The sequence below is a fragment of the Hermetia illucens genome, chromosome 4, assembly GCF_905115235.1.
Source record: "Hermetia illucens chromosome 4, iHerIll2.2.curated.20191125, whole genome shotgun sequence".
NCBI lineage: Eukaryota > Metazoa > Arthropoda > Insecta > Diptera > Stratiomyidae > Hermetia > Hermetia illucens.
The window spans coordinates 76,144,455-76,171,321 of NC_051852.1; the positions used below are offsets into that span (position 1 = coordinate 76,144,455).

At 40.8% G+C, this 26,867-nt stretch overlaps 1 protein-coding gene across 1 annotated transcript; it reads left to right on the forward strand.

Annotated features, from left to right (window-relative positions):
* The first annotated feature begins 3,957 nt into the window (after positions 1-3,957).
* LOC119654549 lies at positions 3,958-20,165 on the forward strand. The gene is made up of 3 exons (XM_038059994.1): positions 3,958-5,671; positions 5,732-5,889; positions 18,729-20,165. The coding sequence occupies exons 1-3, from the start codon at positions 4,152-4,154 to the stop codon at positions 19,670-19,672; spliced, it is 2,622 nt and encodes an 873-aa protein (XP_037915922.1). The 5' UTR covers positions 3,958-4,151; the 3' UTR covers positions 19,673-20,165.
* The last annotated feature ends 6,702 nt before the right edge of the window (positions 20,166-26,867 follow it).

Below are 26,867 nucleotides of genomic sequence, written 5' to 3' on the forward strand. Positions count from 1 at the left end.
TGAAAAAAAATTGTACACCCCCCTTTTGCATGTATGGGGACCCCCCCTTAAATTCGACGTAAAAGGATGTAATTCACTGTATGCGTGAGCGTTCACAGTTCCCACCTTTCTACCAAATTTGGTGTCAATTGGTATAACCGTCTCCGAGAAAAATGCGTGTGACGGACAGACAGACAGACAGACAGACAGACAGACAGACAGACTCACCCAGTTTCTCACGGGACATGGAGGATATCTCCAATACCTTCACAGGTTTAAATTGGAGACCTCACCCGACTGTCCAAATTGCGATGGAGTCCCAGAGGACCCAGAGCATGTATTCTTCCACTGTCCGAGATTTGTGGAAGAAAGGAGGAACCTAGAGGAGACTCTAGGAGAGGTGCTGGTACCAGAAAATCTGGTGCCGAAAATGCTAGCACATCAAGAGAATTGGGATGCGGTCAACTCCATGATCGCATCAATTCAAGATAAATTGCGAAAGGCAGAGGAAAGGAGAAAAACGCGGTCACGTGCGCCGCGTATAGAAGAAATGGGATTAAGCTAGAGTGAGCTGACTCCGCCCCGTGATGTAATACCTTATGGTGGTTCCGCGGGGCAGGGAGGGAGTCGGGGGTGGTTTTAGTGGGTAAAAATCCCACACGCTGGTGTGTCCAGACCAGTGTCTTTTGAAAATTTCCACCTCCTCAAAAAAAAAAAAAAAAAAAAAAAAAAAAAGACAGACAGACGGTAAACCGATTTTAATAAGGTTTTGTGTTTACACAAAACCTTAAAAAACGCCATTTCTAGCTCGAATAAAATGTGTGCATATGGATATGAGTAATGCATATGCACACGGAATGAAATGTGAGATTTGAGAGCACGCGCCTCAGGAGAATTATTAGTAAGTGCAGTGTTCGAAGTAATTTGGTGTTGAATTACTTTCGAACCAATTAGGTCAATATTGTTGTTGGTAGATTTAGGGTTATTTTAAGTTTAAGAAATTGTATAAAAGAGAATGAAAAGAAGAAATAAATGTTCTTATTGATTCTAACTTTCTGCATGCCGTATCCTCGCGGCAAGGTATAGATCATAAGATACCATTAGTAACCACGGCAAGTGTTCAGGGATGAACATATTGCCATTCTATCTGCGGTCTCACCGCTTTGTTAGGTAAGGTACGTTAAATTCCTTTTGTTCCCTTTTCGCTGTCGAACTCTCTCGCTAGCTCCCTACCAGCATCTGAGGATAACTCAGACGGCTCCATCAACAGCTCTACTACCCTGCAACCTTCAACATTACTAGGCGATCCGACCATCCAACCTTTGTTATTACACCTGGCAAAAGGTGCACTGATTTCTGGTGGCTGCTGTGCCGTGGTGGCGTTGGATGTCAAAAACGCATTCAACTCGGCCAACTGAAATAGAATTAAAGGGGCGTTGGCTGACATAGGTGTCCCCGGATACTTAGCGAATTTGGTGAAAAACTACCTCTCAGAGAGGACTCTCTGGTACGGCACGGATGAGGGCCCCAAAGAGTACCTTGTCACAGCCGGGGTACCACAGGGTTCGGTACTTGGTTCCCTGTTGTGGAATATCATGTATAATGGGATGCTTGCTCTTCCCGTCCCAGATGGGACTACGATTGTCGGCTTTGCTAACCTAGCTGTGGCTGGCGGTTGCTGTGCCGTGGTGGCGTTGGATGTCAAAAACGCATTCAACTCGGCCAACTGAAATAGAATTAAAGGGGCGTTGGCTGACATAGGTGTCCCCGGATACTTAGCGAATTTGGTGAAAAACTACCTCTCAGAGAGGACTCTCTGGTACGGCACGGATGAGGGCCCCAAAGAGTACCTTGTCACAGCCGGGGTACCACAGGGATCGGTACTTGGTTCCCTGTTGTGGAATATCATGTATAATGGGATGCTTGCTCTTCCCGTCCCAGATGGGACTACGATTGTCGGCTTTGCTAACCTAGCTGTGGTTGTTGCAGCAAAACACCCACAAGATGTGGAGGTTTACGCAACAGAAACAGTGAGAGCGGTAAAGTCCTGGCTAGAAAAGGCCGGGCTGACCTTGGCGGACGTGAAAACGGAAGCGGTTTTAATAACGAAACGCAGGAAAAATAACACTGTAAAAGTGGAGGTCGGTGGACATACGGTCGTATCAAAGCCGGCTATCAAATACCTGGGGGTAATAATTGACACCAAGTTGAGTTTTAGGGAACACCTAGAGTATGCACGTCAAAAGGCAGCCAGTGCCACCACGGCACTTGCAAAAATGTTGCCAAACATTGGTGGACTGAAACATTGCCGGAGGTTGGTGCTAGCCGGAGTGGTGCGCTCCATCCTGCTCTACTCGTCGCCTGTGTGGGCAGAGGCGCTTGTAAACTCTCAGAGACGCAAGCAGGTGAACTCGGTTTACCGGCGGATGGCTTTGAGGATTTGCAGTGCTTTTAGAACCACATCAGATGAGGCAGTATTGGTGGTGGCAGGCATGATCCCGGTTGACATTCTGGCCAAAGAAATGAGTGTCCTGTACAATGCAAGACATATGGAGGGGCATGCACAGCGTAGAAATGCGGCAAGGTCAGAATCGCTTGATCTCTGGCAACGCAGATGGGACGAGTCTACGAAAGGTCGGTGGACGCACAGGTTCATTCCTAACATTAGGGTATGGCTTGAGCGAAAACATGGGGAGACCAACTACCACATTACCCAGTTCCTCACGGGGCACGGAGGTTGCTACAGGCAGTATCTGCACCGCTTTGGGTTGGATGTTTCTCCGAACTGTCCCAGATGCGATGGAATACCGGAGGATCCAGAGCATGTGATGTTTCACTGCCCACGATTTGCGATGGAGAGAAGGAGCTTAAACCAGGTGCTGGGCAGGAGCGGGACCCCGGAGAGCTTGGTTACTGAGATGCTGGAGTCCGAGGAGAAGTGGCTTGCGATTGGCTCCGCAATCATCCAAATGCAGGAGGAGTTACTGAAGGAACAAAGAAGGAGGAAAGCTGCAAATAGGAGAAGGATGAGTGCCTAAGAGCAAACCTACCCCGCGAAGTAATACCTCAATGGTGGTCCCGCGGGGCTGGGGCTGGAAAGACCGGGGGTGGTTTTTAGTGGGTGTGAATTCCACAGGCGCCCGCTGTAGTTCCGTCGTTCAGGCGGCGGAGCTGCGGCGGACGTGTCTTTCTAAGATTTTCCACCTCCGTGTACGCACAAAAAGAAAAAAAAAACTGTGTGTATGTAGGCATATAGTATATGCGTGCTATTGAAGTTTGCGGGTAGTGTCTAATTCAGATAGATATATTTGTACATATGTATGCTTTTGGTCACGAAGTGGATCGGAAATATGGGTACATCAATTTATGTGCGTGCATATATATGTACAGTTTGTTTGTTTAGTGTGAGGATAATATATATGACTGTAATATGTACGTTTGTCTTGTAGTTTGCCAAAATATGAAGGAATAGGTTGGATTTGTAGCTATCTACGGATAGAAAAATGTGCGTTGAAGTTTCTTACATAAGATGAACGCAAAACCTTTCTACCCGAAGCGCGAGCTTCCGGTATTCCGACTTGTTTTAAAGATATTGTTCCGCCCTTGGATTCATTGTAAACGTTTAAGCTTTTGGAAAAAGCTCACAGCTTACAAAATTCTCTTGTTTTCAAAATTCTGTAGTTCCAGAATATGAAAATTCCCTCGTATGATATTCAAGGATCATGAATATACTATCCAAGATACTCACCGGAAAGCTTGTTGACCAAGGTGGAGCTAAAAATATAAAACAGACTACCCGACGCATTCTTGTGTGTATATTCGCTACTCGGGAGCACGGCGGACGCGCTGTGCATATTCGATTTATTTTCAGACAACAGCAACGATGTACGACACAGTTCTCTGCTCAGATGAAAAATCTCAAAATAAAATCAAATTTCGCCATGAACATTTCTCCATCGACACAATACTTTCCCTGAGTGAATGAGAACTCAGTCGAGCAGTGAAAATATGGCGGCGGGTACTAAGCGGGACACTTTCGTTCGTCGGTAGTACTGCGAAATATTTTTAGTAAATTGAGTTGGAAAAAATCGATAGGGTCATAAGTGGATTAGGGAAAGAAATAAACCTTTTAAAAGTGCAATAGACAGCATCGAGCGTGCACAGGCAAGGAAATGGAAAAAGTGGATCAAGGTCAGAACACCCCCTCATCTGGGGGTTTAGAACCACCCGTTGTCGTGCGGCGAAAGCGCAAAGTCACTCGCCAGTTACGAGAAAAGACTCCTGAAGCATCGAAAACAGCCCGAAGGCCATCAGACGAGGGAAATAGTAGTGTCGTAGAGCAACCCCCGGAAGTGCAATCAGTTCAGTTACAATTGCGTCCACCTTCACTTGCTCCCGGTTCGGTCGGTTCGCATAAGAGTAAAATTCTAAGTAGGAAAAATAAAAGCTTCAGCGGTACAGCCGCGCGAAGCTCATCGTCGCCGCGACAAGAGAACGGTACCCTTGCTCCAGAAACTTACGACTTTCTACGAGTTGCACGTCGTAGTCTGTCATCGCCAAGACATAAGGAAGAATCAAGTGAAAGTGGGCGATCATCTCCACATCCCTTGCAACCTATTCTTCCACAACGAACAGTTGCCCCTAAAATGCCGGAACCCAGCTCAAAGGATAGTTCTCAAATGGCTCCGGCGGAGCTATCATCTGATTCGCAAACCACCAGCACATCTAGGTTGGAAAAGAATCTGAAAAGGTTCGAGGAAGAACGACGCAAGTTCGAATTGGAGAAGAAAAAGTTTGAGCGCGAAAAACGAGAATTGTCGAAAATGCGTTACAAGCTTTTTGATCCCGGTGATCGCAGGTCAATTGCGGAAACCTATCGCAGGATCAATGATCGACTTCATCTTCCCAGTGAGACAAACGACAAACAAATTCTGCTCGATAAATTTCTAGAGTCGCAGCAGAAAGCTGCCCTCGAAGCGAAACAAAACCCTAGACGTGGTTCTTTCGACGACGAGACGGAGGAAACTGATCGCGAACCACCTTCTCCAATTGAATGCCCTGACTACGAATCATCAACAGCAACGATTTCAGAATCCGAACTCAGTGCTATCGACGTCGACGAAACGGACGCGGATGACGAAGAAAACCCGCAACCCACGAAACCTCGTGAAAAGCGGACAAACTTGAGCCACAGCTCAACCCCCACGTCCCTACGTAATCGGCGGCCCAAGAGGCCGTCGCTTACAGAGCCCGCTGTTACTGACATAGTTAAATATGAGGCTGGGAAAGATAAGCCGCCTCCGAAAAAAGGATTCTTTTCGCGGATATTTTCAATATTCATGATTAAGAAGAAACCGAAGGAATTAGAAAAGCCAAAGGTAGCACCCGGTCCGAAATTGCTAGCCGACCAAGCAAGACCCAGTATGATCAAAACAGTATTCCGCCTGATCTTCATCGAATCTCGTTCCGAATGGAGGTGCTTAAAGGATGACTACCCCGAACAAGTCCGTTACATACGATTACAACGGAATAAGTGCATTTCGCATCTCATTTCACTGTTCATAATTTGCGGGTTTGGAGGACTCTTGTTTCGGTTTATTGAAGGAAACCTGGAAAACACATATAAATGTGGAGTGGGACGAGTCAAGAGAGATTTCATCGACCATCTCTGGTTGACGAGTCATAATTTAAGGTTTTTCAAAATTGCAAAAGATATTTTAGTTCCCAGTTTTCAAATACTGCTTTCTTGTAGGGAGGAAGATTGGAAATCTCAAGCTCGAATAAGACTGCGAAAGTTTGAGGAGGAACTGCATGCAGCTCACGAGTCTGGAATGACTTCGTACAGTGGAAAGAAATCCTGGAATTTCCTAAACAGTTTGATATACTGCTGGACCGTTTTAACAACTATTGGTAGATATGCACAAAATCTGTTTAGATAGACAAAGTGATAGTAAAAAGAAATGATTTCAATTTTATCATGGCGGTCATAGCGGAGATATAGGCAATGGGAAATGTATTAGGACCGATCCCTTGGCTATCTGTCGTTTTGTCTGCCCACCACACAGAATTATTGAGAAAGCTGGCGGAATCTGCAAAAACGAAGTGGATAATAGAGTCTCGTGGCGGTTTGGGAATCAGCTGGGAAGACCTCCTTAGTTCCTTAGTAGATCAAACTCAGGTTGTCAAGTTTCAAGGTCGTCCAGCCAAAAGAGTTCTTGTGTCTTTTGGTGTACCCCAAGGTAGTCACTTGGATACTCTACTCTTTAACATCTTCATTTCGAATTTATCTCGCGTGTTATCCAATATTCCTCAGCTGTTCTATGCCGATGACCTGAAAATGTATCATACTATAAACAGTCAATCCGATGCAGACTTTCTTCAATGCAAGCTAACATCTTTTTTTGTGCTGGTGCATAAACAATAATCTCCACCTTAATGCTAAGAAATGCAATGTAATAAGTTTCTCAAGCAAGACTTTCGCTGTAACTCATCCCTACTAACAAGAAACTGAACAGGGTAGAGCGTACTATTGACCTCGGCATAGTTCTAGATAGCAAAATGTGTTTCAACATGCAGTATGACAGAATCTTATCCACGGCCAATAAACAACTTGGTTTCATCAAAAGACGTGCGAGGGAGTTCAAAAATATTTGGGTCACCAAGTCATCATAAATGACATTTGTACGCCTGCATTGTTAGGAATCCAGCGAATCGAATCCATCCAAAAGCAATTTTTACTTTTCGTCGTAAGAGACCGCTATGACCAGCGTGATTTTCAGAATCTTCCGTCTTATAAATACAGGCTGAATCGCTTAAATTTGAGGACTCTTTCATCCCAGAGAAAACTAATCTCGGCCTGCTTTATCTTTGACATCATTAGAGGAGCAGTGAAGGTTGATACTCTTTCTTCTGAGTTCACCAATCAACCGAACCGATCAAATGTGATAAAATTACCTACAATATGAATGGTCGAAGGAATCGATCATAAGGCTCTGATTTTCCCTCAACTACCCTGGGCACATTCTATGTACAAAGCCAGAGAGCATGGAGATGCGAATTCTCCCATCTAATCAAACGACATACCTATCTAACCTTGAAGGCAGTATCATGTTTTATGCGGATCTCTAAACTTCTGACAGTTTTAGGATTGGAGAGGTCACCGCCACTTACAGGGTTCTTCGACCAGCAAACAATATTCTGGGAAAACTTTTCTGGACTCAAAATCCGGAAAAAAACATAATGTTGCTAAGAACATATTGAAGAGATACGGGACTTCTATGAAGGTGCTTTCCCTCATCCTACCAATGAATGTTCCCGATTAGTAACAATTATGTAACGCCGTCAACTGTTTTCGCCTTTTCCCCTGATAAATGGCGCAACGTCCACCGTAACTCAGCATTTAATTGTGTCATGGAAGAATAACCTCCGGGAAAGAAGAAAGAAAGAAAATATTGACATGATAAAGCGTTGTGGGCCTGCTGTTGTGGGTTATCTGCCGCAAATTAATCTACACGATTTTATTTTTCATCGTTCTATCTTTCAAAATGTGTAAATAAGCAGCGCTAATGAAGCTGCAGACAACTTTACGAGGGGCATCTTTTTTCACAACTTTTTACTGCTTAGGATGCAAGCCAGCTTCGCTGGTTCTAACCACTAAATTCATATGATTCAGATTTTTTTCCTACCAAAACTAAACGATCTTGTAGTTGCATGTCTGTTAGGAAAACAAAATTCTTTAATAATAAAGAAAACCTTTTTCTTTGATAGGTTTGAGAACTCCATTTTATGAGTTCAGACAATGCATTTACGTACAATTAAACCTTTATGTTACGAAATGGAATTTGATATTTACAGAACATCGAACTTTATTACGAGTTACCAGTGGTATTATCATAATAAGGTAGCATTCTTTAAAACTATTCATCCCCTTCGAAGGGATCTGAACTTGTCAGCACTGTTGCCTAGTTTCGCCCGCTGTGTTTTTCATAGAGCTATCTTAAGACACTTGTTTTTATAACCGTCTATTCCTTAGGCTGTCCTCAACAGACAAATGACATGTTGGAAAGAGTTGAAGGAACTATATCAGCAAGTTCCTTTACCTTCATATTTTCCAGGTGACTGTCAAGCAAGCTGAAGTTAAAGTTTAACAAGGAAATAACTGCAGAAACTGCCTTTGTAATTTTGTCCTGCATGAAAAGTATTCTACGATTTTGTCAAAATTTTCACAAAACTTGATCATATACGATTGGCGTTAATTCAAGTCGTCGTTAAGCTGAATTGAAATGATTACTATTATTGGTACCTATTAATAATTACTCCGTGAAAATGCTTAATGCATTCTGGAGAGACATTCGTGCTTCCTAAGCTTCCCCATTTATTTCCAATTTAAGTCGCAATTTATTTTATTGATCCAACACAATATGCTTATCGGAAATTTGTTCGATAAACTTACCCAAAATAGATGAGGGTCACATGCTATGCTAAATCATCAGATTACGAAAACTTACAAAACCAGCCTTAGCAACAAGTGTTCGAATAATTTCGAATTCCATTGTACGTGAATTGAGTGTACTTTAAAGTTGCCTCCACTTTTGTGTATTGGCTTCAAAATTTTGATATTGTTTCTCCGATGAAATTATTTGTGGAGTATTTGTTCGAGTTGGAAGCTTTCTTCGACACCATTTGACCATTTCGGTGTCAGCACTTCAATCAATCAATGAATGAATTGTTGGTCGTTAAGGACCACCTTAAATTTTGCAAGCGATTGCAAACTAATCTAGTCCAGCCATCGAACACCTGCTTTGTGTGTCTAAGCCGGCCATTTGCAATCAATATTTATTTGCTCTTAGAAATTGATCGAGTGCAGGGAAAACATGTAATCAATCTCTCCAACATATTTTTAGTCGCTGTTATCAATTGTTTTGAAGTTTTGAACATGCAAAAATTAATCAAAATCGGTTATCAAAGTTGATACTCGTCGATGCGCGAACTGGTTGTTATCGCAGCGGGCGCGTGTAGGGAATCTGTAGGTAAAATGCATTTTTTAGCGGCCAAGTGAAGCAAAAGTGTGTCCGGATAGCTGAGTGGTTAGAGCACAAGGCTGTCGTGCGGAAGGTCGCGGTTCAAATCTCACTGGTGACAGTGGAATTTGTATCGTGATTTGACGTCGGATACCAGTCGACTCAGCTGTGAATGAGTACCTGAGTCAAATCAGGGTAATAATCTCGGGCGAGCGCAATGCTGACCACATTGCCTCCTACAGTATACTGTAGTGTACCGTTACGGTCTTGAATGAAGTGCTCTAATACACTTCAAGGCCTAGATCCAATATGGATTGTTGCGCCAACGATTATTATTATTATTATAAGTGAATAGCAAGGACAATCGCGCAGCCAAAATTACAACGTATTCAATTTGCATGGTCCTTCTCATACGCTTGACGTTTTAATATTCACAAACAATTTTTACGCAATTTTGAAAAAGTAACGCTTTACAACAGTAACAGATGCATTTACCAAAGATTTAAGTGCAAAGAAATATCATGACCATTAATTTGAAAAATTGTACACAGAGTTCTTCTTTCTGAAAGTGTTTAAAGTAGCCAGTTTTGCTTACATATGTATGATTATCTAGAATTGATTGAAAACTCAAAAGCTGAAAATTAGGAAAAGATTTATGAAAATAGATCTGATCCAAAGTAGACATTTAATTTACTCAGTTCTCAGCATGAAGTTGCTACTGGCAACGGCAATTCCAGCATCAGTCTCAAGCCTTCTCAAAAGTTGCTCGAGATCAGCTGTTATGAGAGCGTCATTTGCACGGAATTGTAGAGTCCGCGGCTTTGTCAAATGTACGCCATTTCATTTGCTTTGTCCAGCGACAATCTGACGAGATTGTGCATTTAATAACATGCAACATTTCTTTCTTTTTTCTCACGTTTTAGTACCCCCTAGCTTTTCCAAAAAACTTCTTTCAATTTCCAAATTTCCATTTCGATATTCACTTATATCAGAAATTTGATATATAAAATGATTAATTTTATTTTATTTACAAAAACTTACCACTTTTGAACCCATTTTTATTTGAAAAAAAATCAATTTTTTACATAATAATTCCCTTATATTGCAAACTGAACAATCACAGGGCAAATTGAACGCCGACTTTTTGCTCTCACATATGTATATCCCCTTCCCCAGGCTACATATTATCGTATGAAAGCCTAGCGTCGTGTTTTTGGCTGGGCGGAATGCAAATTTATTTTGTAATGGAAAAATTTACTTTTGCTGCCGCCGACTCTAAATTTGAAGTTCAAAGTGCGAGTCAGCGAAAACAGAAATTATTGGGGTTGGGACCGGTTGATGAAATAGAAATCAGCTGAAGTAAGAGGGGAGTAAGATAGTCTTTAAGAGGTTAGATATTGTCTTCTATTTGCAGTTAAGTCTAAAATTAATAGAGTAGTAGCTTACTCCAAACTACAATTTTATTTTATTATGTATATATATATTTCGGGAGCCACTTACTCCCTTCATCAGTACAAAGCAAAATTGTAGTTTGGAGTAAGCTACTGGTCTATCAAGATCGTTTTTTTTTGGGGAGTGTCTTCAAACTGTTTCGTGTTTGTACGCGCGGGGAGCACTTAGCTGATATGCAGCTTGAGGGTGACTCGCGATAATGTCGCTATTGTCGAGCTCATGGTCGCTGCTTTTTGCCCAATAAACTTTAAATGCGGTTTAAAGTTAAGCTTTGTGTCGAAAGTTACTCCCAGGTATTTTAATGATAGCTGGGAGTGAATGGTCTGTGCGCCGAAGCAGATTTGAACTGTTTTCTGTTTTCGCCGCTTCGTAAAACATACCAACTCCGTTTTCTGTTCGGCAAGTTTTGGTCCCCTGCGTCTTCGACCCTTCATTGGAATTGTAAAGTAACTTCCACTGTCGGAAGTAGGCGAAGATTATACTTAACACAATATATAATTTGGCGTTTGTGCCTCAATGAGCGCTTCGATGATACGCTTCCACCTGGCAGAATTGAATGCGCTTTTAATGTCGAGAGCCGTAATTTCCCTCGTCACATGCTTTCTTGGCTAGTTCAAAAACCACTTTTGTAGCATTAACCACTGCCCAAACCTTCCGGAAGCCGAACTGCCTATTTGAAAAATAACCGCCACTATCTATTATTAGATATAACCGGTTATATATTATCCGCCCGAGAACCTTGCCTATTTCATTCAGAAGACAGATAGGTCTATAGGATGTTGACTCACTTATTTCCCTACCTGACTTCCAGATCAATACAAGTTTTTGTAATTTCCACTCTACTGGGAATGATCCTTCGTTTAGGCAGTTTGTGGATACCTGCGCCAAAATTCTTGCCATTCTGATTGCCAGTTTCAATATCTTTCTCATTGCCAGTTTCAACGCGCTTCAAAATATTGTCCATATTTCGTCGTTGACTTCGCCTTCTGACCTCCAGGCATTCTGTCCCACATTTCGGTATTTCAATGTTTGAGAGTGTATACGCCTTGGGATGGAAATATATAGTTCGATATATCTGTTGCGATAAGTGCGACGCCTTATCTGCAGCCGTCAATGGCTAGTCTGCCGAGCATATTGCAATATTCTGATGTTATCATACTTGGTGCGGCATAGCAGTTGTAAATGTAGATGTCGTCGATCTTAACCCTCATAAAGCCATGTTCTTGGTGCTCCATCGCCCTTTGTAGAGCTCCGTTTCTGCAGGCCGACACCGCAGCCTTTGCAGCCCTTGCATCCATTTGCCAAACGACTGTATGGAGGTTTTTATATTGTTCTCAGACAATAGCAACATCAATTTCCTTTTTGAAGAGTTTTTGTGATAGCGAGTCCTGGGCAGCTTGACAGTGATTTTAATTCAGCTGGATGGCTTTCATTTATGTACTCCCTCGACGATTACCTACCTTGTCGTGGTAAGTGAGCTCAGTAAGGAAAATCCTCCAGGGAACGGGAGGTGACACCTGAAGCCAAGCGGTAATCAAAACCCCAAGCCAAAGTGTGATTACAATGCCGAGGGCTGAATGGTCACAGGGGTTAAGATGTGGCCGTAAACGGTGAACTCTGGCTACCAGGCGACCCCCAGTTTCAACTAGCTTTGTCTCGACAAAAAGGAGCTCTGCCGAGATCGACTTTCTTTCCCCGATAAAATTGAGGCCATGGCAGCCAATTATGAAAAAACAAAAAACCAAAAACATAAACCTGTTAAGTAAACTCAATTAAACCTCGACCATGACGATCCAACCCCTAGTGAAGGGGCAACCCTAAGCTCATCCATCCATCTCATCTCATCCATCCACTTACTTAGGACGAGCCGAAGCAGGCCCCTTCTGTCAGCAGTCCTGACCCCAGGCTTCAATCGGCGCGATCTGCTGACGCTAAAGTCTTGCCCATGGATAAGCACCTGTCCACGGACAGCAAACTGCCTTGGGGCAAACCGCCTCCGGGCAACCGCCTTCGAGCAAACCGCTTTCGGGAAAACCGCCTCCGGGCATCGCACAACCCAAGAGCTGTGCCAAGGTTGAAGGGAAAGGAGCATTCGGGGCACCTGCGGCTAAATGGAAACCGAAGCGGCAGCGGCAGATAAAATGTCAGTACCACATGGAACTGAATATCAGGTATATTCAACGTATATACAGTACGAGTTATATATAAGTGGAAACACCGTGTAGCCAAATATTCTTACTTAAAAAATCAACAAAACATTTCATACCTGAAGCGTGCAAATTTCGGTTTCCCAGTTTGTTTTTCACTTAAGGGGGTCACCCCGTGTGAAGGCCGTTTTTTTGCCTTTTTTGAAAAATTATTTTGAAGAACTGGATAAAGATAGAAACGTGATTTTTTCACCATATGTTTATTGATATCTCTAGTATATGTGATAAATTTTTCAGCTTGATTTCGTAGCTAATTTTCAGAATAGGTGTTAATTTGTGCACCCATCTCCAAAAAAAGGTGTTTTTCTGCTGCCACGCTGGAGGGCGCTGTGTTCATCTGAGGAAAAAAAACTAAACGGCATTTTAATGTGGACAATATTCCACGGTCCGGAAAATAGGATAATTAGAAAATATTAAAAGGTAAATTTTTGGTGGGCTTTTAAACTTAATTTTTTGGATTTTGGTGTTTTTTTACGGCTTTTTTTATGAATAAAAAAAACGACCCGTTCGATTGCAATTATCCTAGTTTGCGGACCGTAGAAATATGTACTAAAGAAGCCGTGAAAATTTCAAAGAATTTGGTTGGATAGATTTTGAGCTATGGTGGCAGCCGATTTTCAAGATGCAGTTTCGAGAAAAACGCATTTGAAAATTTAAATGTGATTATCAACAGTAAAATTTTAACTCACCATTAATCTGCTATACCTGGTCCATATAGAGCACCCTCCGTTTCTCCAAAAAAGTCTTGTAAGCTCGATTGTTGCTCTCTGGTTTCAATTCTGGCTCTTTTAGCGAGGTCAGTCGATCGTCATTCGGACCGCCAAATTCGCACTTCATTACGGCGGTCGACATAAACCTGACATATGTGACCAACTTGACATCCCATTGCCACTAGGATTTTGAGAACGCCATTGAATCCTTCATTGAAAATAATTACAGCCATTTTTCTACGACCTTGGCCCCAGAATGAAGGTGTTTAGGAGCAAAAGTCCAGATCAATGCATTTAACGACTCATTGTTACTCTGGGTCTCTGCTCGTAAACATCTGTTCAAGAGATCATCTCGTGCAAATCTTCGTAGATTGGTTTGATGACTGTTTGAACTTCTTTAGTCAAAGGTGCCTTCTCGTGGTGAAAACTATCCAGTTCTCCTTTAGCTTCCGCTTTGCACCAACTGTCCTCGCCTGCTGGACAATTTTGATGTTGAGGATTTTCGTCTGTAGAACATTTATGGAAGAAAGTTTCCCAAATTTCTTGCTTCATTCCTTCTATTGAATTTGCGTGTCGACGAATAGCCACCCCAAAAAATGTAGTGAGGTCCTTATCAGTAAGTTTTCCAGCCCCTTTTCCACCAATGCCTTTGTGATTCTTCTTTGCATTTCTAAGCCGCGTTCCCATTCTTTTCTCGACATGTCCTACACATTCCTTTTTTACTACTACGTATATTTTATTATTTGCAGAAATTTGCAGAAATGCCCGAGAAAACTCCAGTAAAATCCAATATACAATATACAAAACTTGTCACAATTGGAACATCCATGTCCATGCTTGCTAAAAGTTTCTTTGCTGATGTTGATGCGAAGTCCTTTTTCTTCTCTGATATTATAACTATCGATTCCCATGAAATATTCGTTTTTTAGTGCGAGGATGACGTTGAACGTTAAAGCGATCTCCCTTCGTACATTTAAAAAAATCACTGAACACACAAACAGCACAATACTTACAACAAAATATAACTGAGCATCACTTGAACGTCTTTCAGTGCTCACTCTAGACTGGATTATCCTTTTTATTCCAAACAGCAAATAAGTTTAGACAATTGATTGGTTTTTCATCTTTTTATATTTATACCTGCGTTCAAATTTATAAGGCTCAGGTAAAAAAAGATTCGATGCTCTTTCTCATTGAGTACTCTAGCCGCGGCTGCGAACTCCTTACCTGTTTAACCCTGTAATTTCTGAACGACTCGGAATATCGGAAAATCCCTTTGCCCACATATTCTCCACTATATATAGATACAATTCATGCAAAAAAGATCGACTTCTCCAACCCGACACACGGGATGACCCCCTTAACAGCCGTTTTTAATCAGCTGCGCGTCAAATATGTTGCTGGTGTACTGCGTCGTGTTTAAATAATAAATTGCGTTTAGCCTGGCTAACTTTCAAATCTACCTCTGGTGCTGGTTGAACATACATGGGTCCTTTTGGCGATGTATCTTAAAATTTAAGCGTAAGATATGATTGACGCTATAGTTTTGTTTTTTTTTCTTTAGGTCATTTGTAAAGGCCCAACCACAGTAGACTTAAGAGAATATATGCGGATTGTTTATTTTCTAACGAATGTCAGATCTATGTATGTCAAAATTCTACAAAACATAATGAATTAAATTAAGAATTGAACCTAAGCGATATAGGTTGTTGGGCCTTAATTTGACCGCACTTTTCATTTTTGGCAATTAGTTTTTCAAACTAAAAGCACCGTCGAATTGTGAATGAGGTGAACTGAAAAATTTGCGATCTATAATGTCATCTAAAGTCAATCAAAACTTAGTGTACGTCGATTTGGAATTCGCAGCAATTGTCCACCCCCCTTTTTACTTAGAATATTTTATACGGCTCCGACATTCTTTGGATAACTTTTATCAGAATTATGTAGGAGTTGCACATAATTATCACACAAGAGTTTGGTACCCTTTTTGTGCTGGTAATATGACGCTTTTTGACCACATTTTTGTCCACTGGCATTGCGTCCGGGGGCTTTCTTGCATTCTTGGCCACGTAATGCTATGTTGTCGTTGTCAGTTTCTTGGAAATTCTGAGAAAAACCAATTGGGTTTATTATTGTTTATTTTGAAGCTAGAGAGCCCTACCCCAAACGAAATTCAAACTCTGCCTTTGACCTGACAGTTCGTTTTCATGTCGAGACCCTAACCATAATTTAGTTTAGTGATAAAGCAGTCTACTTGTGTTATGGAATGAGTACGTTTGTTGTTCCGAATCTAGACAACTGAGTAAATTTCAATATGTGCGTAAGAGCTATTTTTCAAATCAGACAACTTTAATTCAACAATGGACTTCAGAAGAGTTTCCACCCAATTTCCCAACCATAAAGTAATATACCACTTTTAAATCGGAGCATATTTTGAGGCCTCGACATTGGATAGGAGCAGCTCCATTTTTTTCAGTTGAGTAATTTCCAAGAATCATCTCGTGGAATAAATAGTTAATTTTTAGCCCCGCACTTCTCCCATTTACAACTAATGTCGAAACTAACGCCAGCTTCGGAAAGTGCTAATCGAAACTTTTCATTAGCATCCCGCTTATTTTAAGTGAACAAATTCGCATCCCTCTTCTCTCTTCAGAATGATGTTACTTATTGCATTCATAGTCCAACCTTCCCACGAAATTTCATGTCAATAGACAACCGTTTCTGAGAAGAATGCTGTGACAGACAGATATGCAGATCGTCAAAAACCGATTTTAATAAGATTGTGTTTCTAACAATTTTGGCATAAAATCTTATTATTCAAGTTCTGGATGTAGCGGTAGACAAAGTATGGAGATCGATGGTACACTAGAGCACGGAAAGAAAATATGAAAACATTTCTGATTAGACGCGTACAATCCCTGAAGAGTCCCCACAATGCATAATGTCTACTATTCGGTGATGCGTTATTGAAAAAAATAGTTCAATATATGGCTGAAATACAACAGAAAGAGAGAGAGCTGTCAAATGAAGCTCATTACACGGACTTTTATGAAGCAATTTATAAGTCCGATGTGCAATGTGGCACACAAAAAAGTTCGAAAAATTGAACGATTTGAGTTGCAAGTGCTAATCATAAATGTCACTTGCAAGATCGAATTACGGAAAATCGTTACACCACTAAAAATATTTTATTCCTAGAGGAATATCTTTTTACCCAAGAAGGGACTTTTAATTACCACTATACATGAGGATGGAATTTAAAAGGAATTTAATTTAAAAAGGAATTATTGTAAACCAGCGTACAGTTATTCTCCCAAACCGGTTGAAGAGTGAAGGGTATAAATCTTTTTTTGCAAAGATGTCCCGCTCGATTTACTACAAAATGTGTCAATTAACAGAAGGAGGCAAATGTGACTTGATGTGGCATTTCTACTTCACTTCAGGGACCTTATATCCTTTCTTAACAAAAAATATCGTTAATGATGGAAAGACCGTTATGGGGCGGTACAACGTCCGACAAAATTACTTTAGAATACAACGTCTTTGAATTTTCATTCATCAAAGTGTCCGAGGATAAAATCGGGCTCAATATGTTGCGGTGGGCGGGTCATTTAATCCATATGGATGAGGATGATCCAGCCCGAAAAGTCTATAAGTGTCTATATCTATAGTAGAAAAAGATGGATGGAGATGGAACAATGGCGTAGGCATGAACGCCAAACAGTTTTTAGGGATACCGAATAGGTGGACCTCGGTGCAAAACCGGGATTTCTGGAGTTTCTTATTAAGGCAGGCCTAGACCGGATACCGGTTATTGCACCGTTGATGATGATGATGAAAATACTCGTTACGTTATTTTGTTCTTTGGAAATAAAATTCCTTTTTTCTTTCCAGGCCTATAACTACCCCTAACTGTATAATTAGGCTGAAATGATGTTAACAAGATTTTATCATGGTGAAACGTAGATTAATTTTTTGTGAGAAAATTTGGGCATTGTGCATGCTAAAATGCGGGGAAAATGGGGGTAGAGGGGAAAGTTTATGAGTGAAAAAACACAATTTTGCATTTAGAAAGTCTTACAGAGTTTACTCTACTTTCACAAGCAAACTCATATATATCTATTCTAGAGTAATATCGCAGCTGCGATTCAACGTCTATTCGAGTCCTCTAGCTATCGTGGTTTTTAGTTTTGGAACACCCTGTATACGTGAGATATAAATGCGAATTGTCAAAGTTCTTTTTAATATGCAAATTTTAAGTGTTTTTTGCAACTTTAAGACTTCTGACAGCATTTCATCTTCCACCTAGCCTTCTGACAATATTTGTCCTGTATTTGTGGGTCGGGCTGTTGCTTCAATGTATTTTCAATGTTGGTAACTAGAATGTGTTCTTAGTTGAGTTTGGGTCAGAGACAAGTGCCTTTTATTTTGAATATTTTGTTGAAAGCAAAACCTTATTCAAATGCAATTTTCTCAGAAACAACTGTACGGATTGATACGAAATTTGGTGGGAAGGTGATAACCCTTATGCGGCCCCGTTAGGTTCATTCTAGGTTTGTAAAGTTTTGCAGGGTAGGTTTTAATAGGAGGTATCACACTGGGAAGTTTGGCGACTACTATTAAAAAAGTTATAGTAGGCCAAAGTTGCTCCCTTCGCGTCAAATAACTACTCGCTAACAGATAAAATATCAATAACATGTCGAATTAAATATTAGATATATTCAACGTATATACACTACGAGATATATATACGTGAAACCATCGTGTACTCAAATATTCTTACATAGAAAATCAACAACACCTTCCATACCTGAAGCGTCGAGTTTTCGGTTTCCGACTTGTCTCATTTATGTTTATCGTAAAAACTGAGAGATGTGACTGTACGTGTTAGCGCTCTACAGTGTACAGTTCAGACTGGCAGTTAGAATTGCACGTATGTGACTGTCCTAAGGAAGCCAGTGAAGTTAAAATATATAGTAATATATGTACTATTAGCAACTTTTTTTGAAGAGCAATCGTCGAAATGTTTTCGAAATCTCTATAATCTCGAGACCTTTCGTTCGATACCACGCGGCTGCTTTACATCTCCTCTTCGCTTGTTTGGGGACCACCTTGCACTCGCTGCATCGGATGCATATATTCACCAAATTTCATCCTATTGTGGCAGACGGACTAACCATAAATCCGTTTGAATCAAGTTTTATTTTTACACAAAACAGCTTTCTTTTCAAGAAAAATGTATCTAAACATGTTTTTTAAACAATTTCATCAACCTATAATAATATATTCTTTCTAACGTTAATGATACATTGTATTGATTGAATTATAAGTAATTGGTTGTAAACCATTTTATATTTCAGGTTATGGTCATATAAGTCCAACAACAGTCGTGGGTCGAGCAATAACCATTGTCTACGCTATCATCGGTATTCCAATGTTTTTAATTCTTTTGGCTGATTTCGGTAAACTTTTCACACGCGGTATAAAATTCTTATGGGTGTTTGTCAGGCGATTATACTATACGGGGACATTTCGAAAAATCCGCAAGCATCAGCACGTGCAGCAAATGGTACATGGTATGAACATCGTTTACGAAATTGCAATGCGCAGACCAACGCTCGCTAACTTAGGAATTTTTGACCCTGAGAAAGGAGAGTCTGAAACAGCGAAGACACCTGGGACTCCCCAGTCGCAACATGATACACATGGCTCCACTGCGGAGACGCCTACATCTCCAGTGCCTGAGACATTTTTAATTGACGACGAATTCAATCTTCCCATCTCGGTGGCAATTGGGATACTCCTTCTATATATTTTCCTCGGAGCAGCAGTTTATTGTATCTGGGAAGACTGGACATACTTCGAATCCATATACTTTGTTTTCATTTCCATGTCTACCGTTGGTTTTGGCGATTTCGTACCTCAGCATCCGATCTTCATGATGTGCAGCATTGCATACCTCATATTCGGCCTAGCCTTGACCTCTATGTGTATCAATGTCGTCCAGGTCAAACTAAGCGACAGTTTCAAACAGGCTAGTGCAAAGATTGGAGCCACAATTGGTTTCGAAATGTCGGAAGACGAAGCCATGAGCACACAGAACCAGACGCCCACCGAAGTGCCATCGATTCCACCGTCCCCCAAATTTGAACGCCCACCAACAGTAGCATCAAACCCTGACCAAACTTTCAGGCAGTACACCACCGATTCCCCTCCACCATTGCCTCGAAGATCTCCCGTAAAGCAGGGGACTGACAAGGAGAAGGAGAAAGAGAGTACTAAAACTAAAAAGAATAAAAAGTAGATTCTAAGATACGTTTTCTCTAGGCTAAATTTATCTTAAGTTATGTAAAATACTTTTAAAAACGAAAAGTAAATATGCAAAGACGATCGACATAGTAAATGTACATATGTGTGTGAAAGAAATTTATTTTGACTGGTGATTTATTTTCTACTCCATTTACAGTACGGATTATCAAAAATTGTACCATCCTCAACTAACTAATATACATATGTAATCTGACACTCCAAATGGATGCTCCAGATATTGTTACTAATCTAAATTTAGACTTTATTTTCTACAGTTTGAGTTGAGTATGTGTTTGTTAGATATTCGTTTCGTAGTAATATTTTAGACATGATGGGATTTGGCTGTTAAGTATTTTTATGTAAAAATGAGAATAATACATTTCGAAAATTGACTACACCTTTTATGGCGAAAAAAGAAACAAACAATGAAAAATTAATTCTAACGCATTGTTTTTATATTCCAATATAAATATGGTATGAATATTAAACAATGATCTTTCATTTTGTAAACCGTATTGCATTCCCTCGATTATATTAGAGACAAGTGATCTGGGAGACCTAGCAGCAGGCTATATCTGTTATTCTACGACTTTGAGAATTCAGCTGGATTTGTTCCTACGCTCCTATGAATAAATGTCCACCTAAAATGAGGCCTCTAGAAGACAGAAAATAAACAAGGGAAGCGGATTGGTAGGACAAAACCTGCTCACGTAATAGAACAATAAGATACTTTCACAAATCGGTTTATCTAAAATTCAGAAACGAATATCTAAACTAAATGTTAGCACCAAATAACTGAAATTGTGTAGAACTGACAAAGTGTCCAAGTAAGTACCTGTTTTCGTGTTTAGCTCACTAAATCGTTAGTGCAACAAATTCATAATCTTAGACGCAGACCACTAGTAGAAAGACTTTCTAGTACCATCGTAAACAACGTACATAAGTATACATGAGTGTAATAAAACTTATAGTCTTGAGCACTTTCGTGATCTGTAGGAGACCTCCGATATTCCATCGACTTGTGCCAGCATCTACGAAAACGTATAGTATATCTGGTCGTCCTCATCCTATTATTTTCCCACAGCATATCATTCTTCAGATTTTTTACCACGAATTCCTACTTATATCAGCATATCACCTAGTCAAAATAGCATTTACAATGTTTGACAACATTTTGAAAGTTTTGTATAAACCAAAACCTTATTAAAATCCGTTTACTGTCTGTCTGTTGGTTTTGCCATTTGTTTGCCTGTCTGTCTGTCACACTCATTTTTCTGAGAGACGATTATAGCGATTGACACCAAATTTGGTGGAAAGGTGGGAACTGTGGACGCTCACGCACACAGTGTACATTGAATTAAGTTAGTACTTTCGAAAACCTGTTCTAGTTTTGACATTTTTTTGAAAGGTGGAGGGTGCAGGGGGTCGAAAGTGGTCATTTCTTTAACGGAACCATTCTCTGAAACTACACCACCAAAAAATCTGAAAAAAATCAAGAGGCAGCTACTATATGGTGCCTAGGCTACGAAATAACCTTCATGTCGATATCTGTTCAAATAAAGTTAATAATACTATATTAACATAATTTTTAGTAATTGGCTGCCGAACCCTCCTGCAGTTCATCCTAGCACCACCAAATTGTAATAATATAGGCTGAAATATACAGCATGATCCTACCAAATTCGGTGCAAATCGCAGTATTACTGACAAAGTTACAATAGGCCAAAGTTGTCGCTTCACTGCAAATTTAAGACTATGAATGTCAATATCCAAAAATGGATATTTTCACTAAATATATGCATATGTTACGTGATAGGTACTAATGGGACAAATGCACATGCCTTTTTAAAAGAAATACACAAAACGTTTCATACCAGAAGCATCCAGCTTCCGGTTTCCCGACTCGTTTAATATAATAATAATAATAATCGTTGGCCCGACAATCCATATTGGATCAGGGCCTTGAAGTGTGTTAGAGCACTTCATTCAAGACCGTAACGGTACACTACAGAACACTGTAGGAGGTCGGTAGGTGGTCAGCATTACGCTCGCCCGAGATTATTACCTTGATTTGACTCAGGTACTCATCCACAGCTGAGTCGACTGGTATCCGACGTCAAATCACGATACAAATCCCTCTGCCGCCAGCGAGATTTGAACCGCGACCTTCCGTAAGACAGCCTTGTGCTCTAACCACTCAGCTATCCGGAGTCGTTTATTCGTGCTATTGCTGCCATTTATGTCCACAGCAGCGACAACTTATAGAAACTTCCAACGGCAACTAGCATAAACTCTCTCTCTCTTCGACTCTGCCGAATTGTCTCCTCGGCACGTATTTGCATGCCTCAGTGATAGGCAGCCTGTACATAACTCCACATGTTTTATACATGTTTTTTGGGGTCGCACCAAGATCTCAAATCCTATCCACTAAAAGAGAATGAAAAGAACGCGAAAATGGCGATAGAAGAATACTGGCTCGATCATGCATGTAGCCGGTCTGTTTGTCAGTGAGTTATATCGTTTCCATGCAAGTAAGGGGGTGGGAGTGTAAAAAATGTAGATTTAAAAATATAGCCACGTGGGGTATCAAATGAAACCTCTCGATTAGTACTTATCGAGGATGGCCTGACTTCTGATATTTAACACAAAAGGGAGAGACCTGGGGCTGAAAATTGGTAATTTCCCTCGCGAACTCATTCTCAGAACCTACCCAGCCGAGAAAAAATCTGCGAAAATCATACAGCTAGCACTATACGGGGCTAAAAAACCTTCCATACCGATATCTGTTAAAATAAAGTTAATACACTAAACACTAATATATTATATATAAAGGCATGATCCTACCAAGTTTTTTTTCTCTTTTTTGGAAGCCTGGTGTTATCGAATAGGTTATTTCCGGTTCGTTTTGCAGATTGCTTTTTAAGAAACTTCAGACCAACTTTGCATAGTTGTACCATTTGTTCTGCGTCCTCGATTTCGGAGTAATAAATCAATTGACCAAAACTTTACACCGAGAAGCATTCATAAACATGGCCCTGCAGGATGTTTTACGATGCGTTGGAGGAATCTTTCACCTTCTACACAAAATCCACTGGCGAAAATATTCAACAAGTCGAAAACTGGAAGCTCGACGCTTCAGGTACGAACGATTTTGTAGAAGTAAATTATCCGCCAACCAGTCTGGACGTGCTTTGTTTTGCTCCAGTGGATTTAACATAATTACTTTTAACCGATAAGTGCTGAAGTGTGCTTTTTCCTTCTTCTTTTTGCTCACTTTATTTATAAATCAAGAATCACGTATGTGCTTAACTTTTAATGAGTGACTCAAATAATTTGGAAGCATTATGATTTGCGTTCTAGTGCCCTTTTGTAACACTGACCCCATTCATCATGAAAGGCGCTACAACCGCAATCCGGTCTAGGCCTGCCTTAATAAGCAACTCCAGAAATCCCGGTTTTGCGCCGAGGTCCACCAATTCGATATCCCTGAAAGCTGTCTGGCGTCCTGACGTACACCATCGTTCCATTTCAGGCAGGGTCTGCCTCGTCTTTTTTGTCTACCATAGATATTGCCCTTATAGAATCTTCGGGCTGGATCATCCTCATCCATACGGATTAAGTGACCCGCCCACCGGAGCCTATTTAGCCGGATTTTATCCACAACCTGACGGTCATGGTATAGCTCAAAGATTTCGTCATTATGTAGGCTACAAAATTGTCCATCCTCATATAAGAGGCCAACAATTCTTCGGAGGATTCTTCGCTCGGACGCGGCCAAAGGTTCGCAATTTTTCTTGCTAAGAACCCAAGTTTCCGAGGAATACATGAGGACTGGCAAGATGTTGGCTGCTAACAACCGACCAACAGATTATCCTTTTACCCTATCGTACACTAACGGTATACGATTTTTTGAATGCTGACTAGTTATGAAAGCATTATAAATTATTTAAACAGCATAGATTGGACCAGTTCTCTGTTAGCAGTAGATCTAGATGGCTCTGCTGCCTCCTTCTATAAGATAATCTTCCACGCCATCAACAGTTACGTATCTAAAATAAGGAAACGCAATAAACCCGCAGAACCCCGGCTTAATAATTTGAGGCAGTTACGTAACCAAAGAAATAAGATCTACAAAGTCATCAAAAGTGGCTACGACATCAGTGATGATGAGAATTTACCTTAAAATCCCGATATAAGTCATATGTTAACTTAACGGCAGAAAAAATTATCAAAGATACAGTGAGTCCTTGATGGTTTAACGTGGGCATCTGTCTGGACGACTTAATCATTCGGTCTTTTTAAGACACGGATTGATTTTGTGACCACAATCAAAGCCCTGCTGAGACAAGCAACAACGGTACCAGTCTACCCCAAATGAATGGCTTTGCATTTACACGGAGGATGATAGCAAATGCATGGTTTAGCATTCATTCATAAATTTCATAAATCTCTACCGAACTAAGGCCGAGGCCCGCTCGCTTGAGCATAACCAGCAACCCCCATGTAGTTTCCACTAGGGGCTAACCGCAAATAATCGAGCTATACTCACATACAACGGGAGTTCAACCAAAGTGTGAGAGTCCAGGGGCTATCTGGGTTACCATGGTACCAGTATACCCCTGGTGAAGTTTCGTGACCAATTTGCCACTTCAGATGAGTCCCCGTGCAGACTCGGGTCTGATTGCCCTGATTAGGCCTTTGGAGCATTCGCCTACTGCATCACGGCCGTCAAGCCAAAGTGAGTACAGCGTCTCCCGGTGCCACATGGAGGTTCTCCTCGGCCACTTGGTTTTGGTTTGGCCTACAGGGTTGCCACCCCGTCTTCCACCTCGCCACCTCTGAGCACCAAAGATACAAAAAAAATTTTTAACTTCGTCAATATAAAACGGAAAACAGCTAGACTCCCGCGATTTTGGTATATCGGACTCCCAGCCAGCCAACTCCAATCCCATCTTCATGATCAAACTGTTCTCAAGTTTCAAGATCATCTACTCAGAAGCGTTCTCGTGTCTTTTGCTGTACCGCAAGGTAGTCACTTGGATACTCTACTCTTTAACATCTTCATTTCGAATTTATCTCGCGTGTTATCCAATATTCCTCAGCTGTTCTATGTCGATGACCTGAAAATGTATCATACTATCAACAGTCAATCCGATGCAGACTTTTTCAATGCAAGCTGACAACTTTTTTTGCGCTGGTGCATCCACAATAATCTCGACCTTAATGCTACGAAATGAAATGTAATACATTTCTCACGCAAGACTTTAGCGGCAACTCATCCCTACTTTGTAGGCAACGATAAACTGAACAGGGTCATGCCATTGACCTCAGCATAGTTCTAGATAGCAAAATGTGTTTCAACATGCAGTATGACAGAATCTTATCCACGGCCAATAAACAACTTGGTTTCATCAAAAGACGTGCTAAGGAGTTCAAAAATATTTGGGTCACCAAGTCATTATATATGACATTTATACGCCTGCATTGTTTGGAATCCAGCGAATCGAATCCATCCAAAAGCAATTTTTACTTTTCGTCTTAAGAGACCGCTATGACCCGTATGATTTTCAGAATCTTTATAATATATAATATATAATAATATAATATATATAATATATCCTTATAATATTTATAAGACGATACAGGCTGGGTCTCTTAAATGTGAGGACTCTTTCATCCCGGAGAAAACTGATCTCTGCCTGCTTTATCTTTGACGTCATTAGAAGAGCAGTGAAGGTTGATACTCTCTCGACATAGGTCCTTGCTCAAGGAATATCGGCACCAAATTGTTTATGATTATAATGGGCCCATAAACAGATGCTGTCGAATATTTAACATTGTTGACACGCGTTATTCCCCAGACTTATATAGATCCCAATTTAAAAATATCCTGATTAAGAACCTGTAATCCTTATAATCCTTCCTCCAACCCTATTTGACCTTAACTAATATTTGATATTTGTTGTTTGTGTGTGTTCATATTATACGTTAATTGTATTATAATTTCATGAATTGTTATTTGTGACCATACATATATTACTCTTGGCCGCGTTCGAAGAATACTCCGAAGAATTTTTGGCCCCCTACATGAGGATGGACGATTCCGTAGCCTACATAACGACGAAATCAATGAACGATACCATGACCGTCCGGTTGTGGTCACTTAGTCGGTATGGATGAGTATGATCCCACCCGGAAAGTCTATAAGGGCAATATCTATGGTAGAAAAAGAAGACGAGGCAGACCCTGCCTAAGATGGAGCGATGGCATAGGTCAGGACGCCAGACAGCTTTTAGGGATATCGTATTGGTGGACCCCGGCGCAAAACCGGGACGTCTGGAGTTCCTTATTAAGGCAGGCCTAGACCGGATACCGGTTGTTGCGCCGTTGATGATGCTGATACATATATTATACATTGTCTACCTTGCTAGCTAAATAAATAAATTAAAATTAATATTTCTTTTGCAAGTATACTTGGGTGGATAGCTATTCTATTTCCATCTCAATATCGTTCGTTGCTCTCTGCTTTCCTCACATCTACTGGTACATCTGCTGATGAACCCCTTATCACGTGTCGTTCGTGCCTTTGCGGGGCTCAGAATCGTGTTATATTTGAAGTTAGCACTGGTGCTTTTTGCGCCTGGGCACATTATATGTACAAAGCCTGAGAGCATGGAGATGCAAATTCTCCCATCTAATCAAACGACATGCCTATCTAATCTTGAAGGCAGCATCATGTCTTATGCGGATCTCTAAACTTCTGACAGTTTTAGGATTGGAGAGGTCACCGCCACTTACAGGGTTCTTCGACCAGCAAACAATATTCTGGAAAAATTTTTCTTGACTTAAAATCTGGAAAGGAACGTAATGTTGCTAAGAACGTATTGAAGAGATACGGGGCTTCTATGAAGGTGTTTTCCTTCATTCGATTAGTAGCAATTATGTAACGCCGTCAACTGTTTTCCCCTTTTCCCCTGATAAATGGCGCAACGTCCACCGTAACTCAGCATTTAATTATGTCATGGAAGAATAACCTCCGGGAAACTGGTGATGTGAAGAAGAAAATATTGACATGATAAAGCGTTGTGGGCCTGCTGTTGTGGGTTATCTGCCGCAAATTAATATACACGATTTTATTTTTCATCGTTCTGTGTTTCAAAATGGGTAAATAAACAGCGCTAATGAAGCTG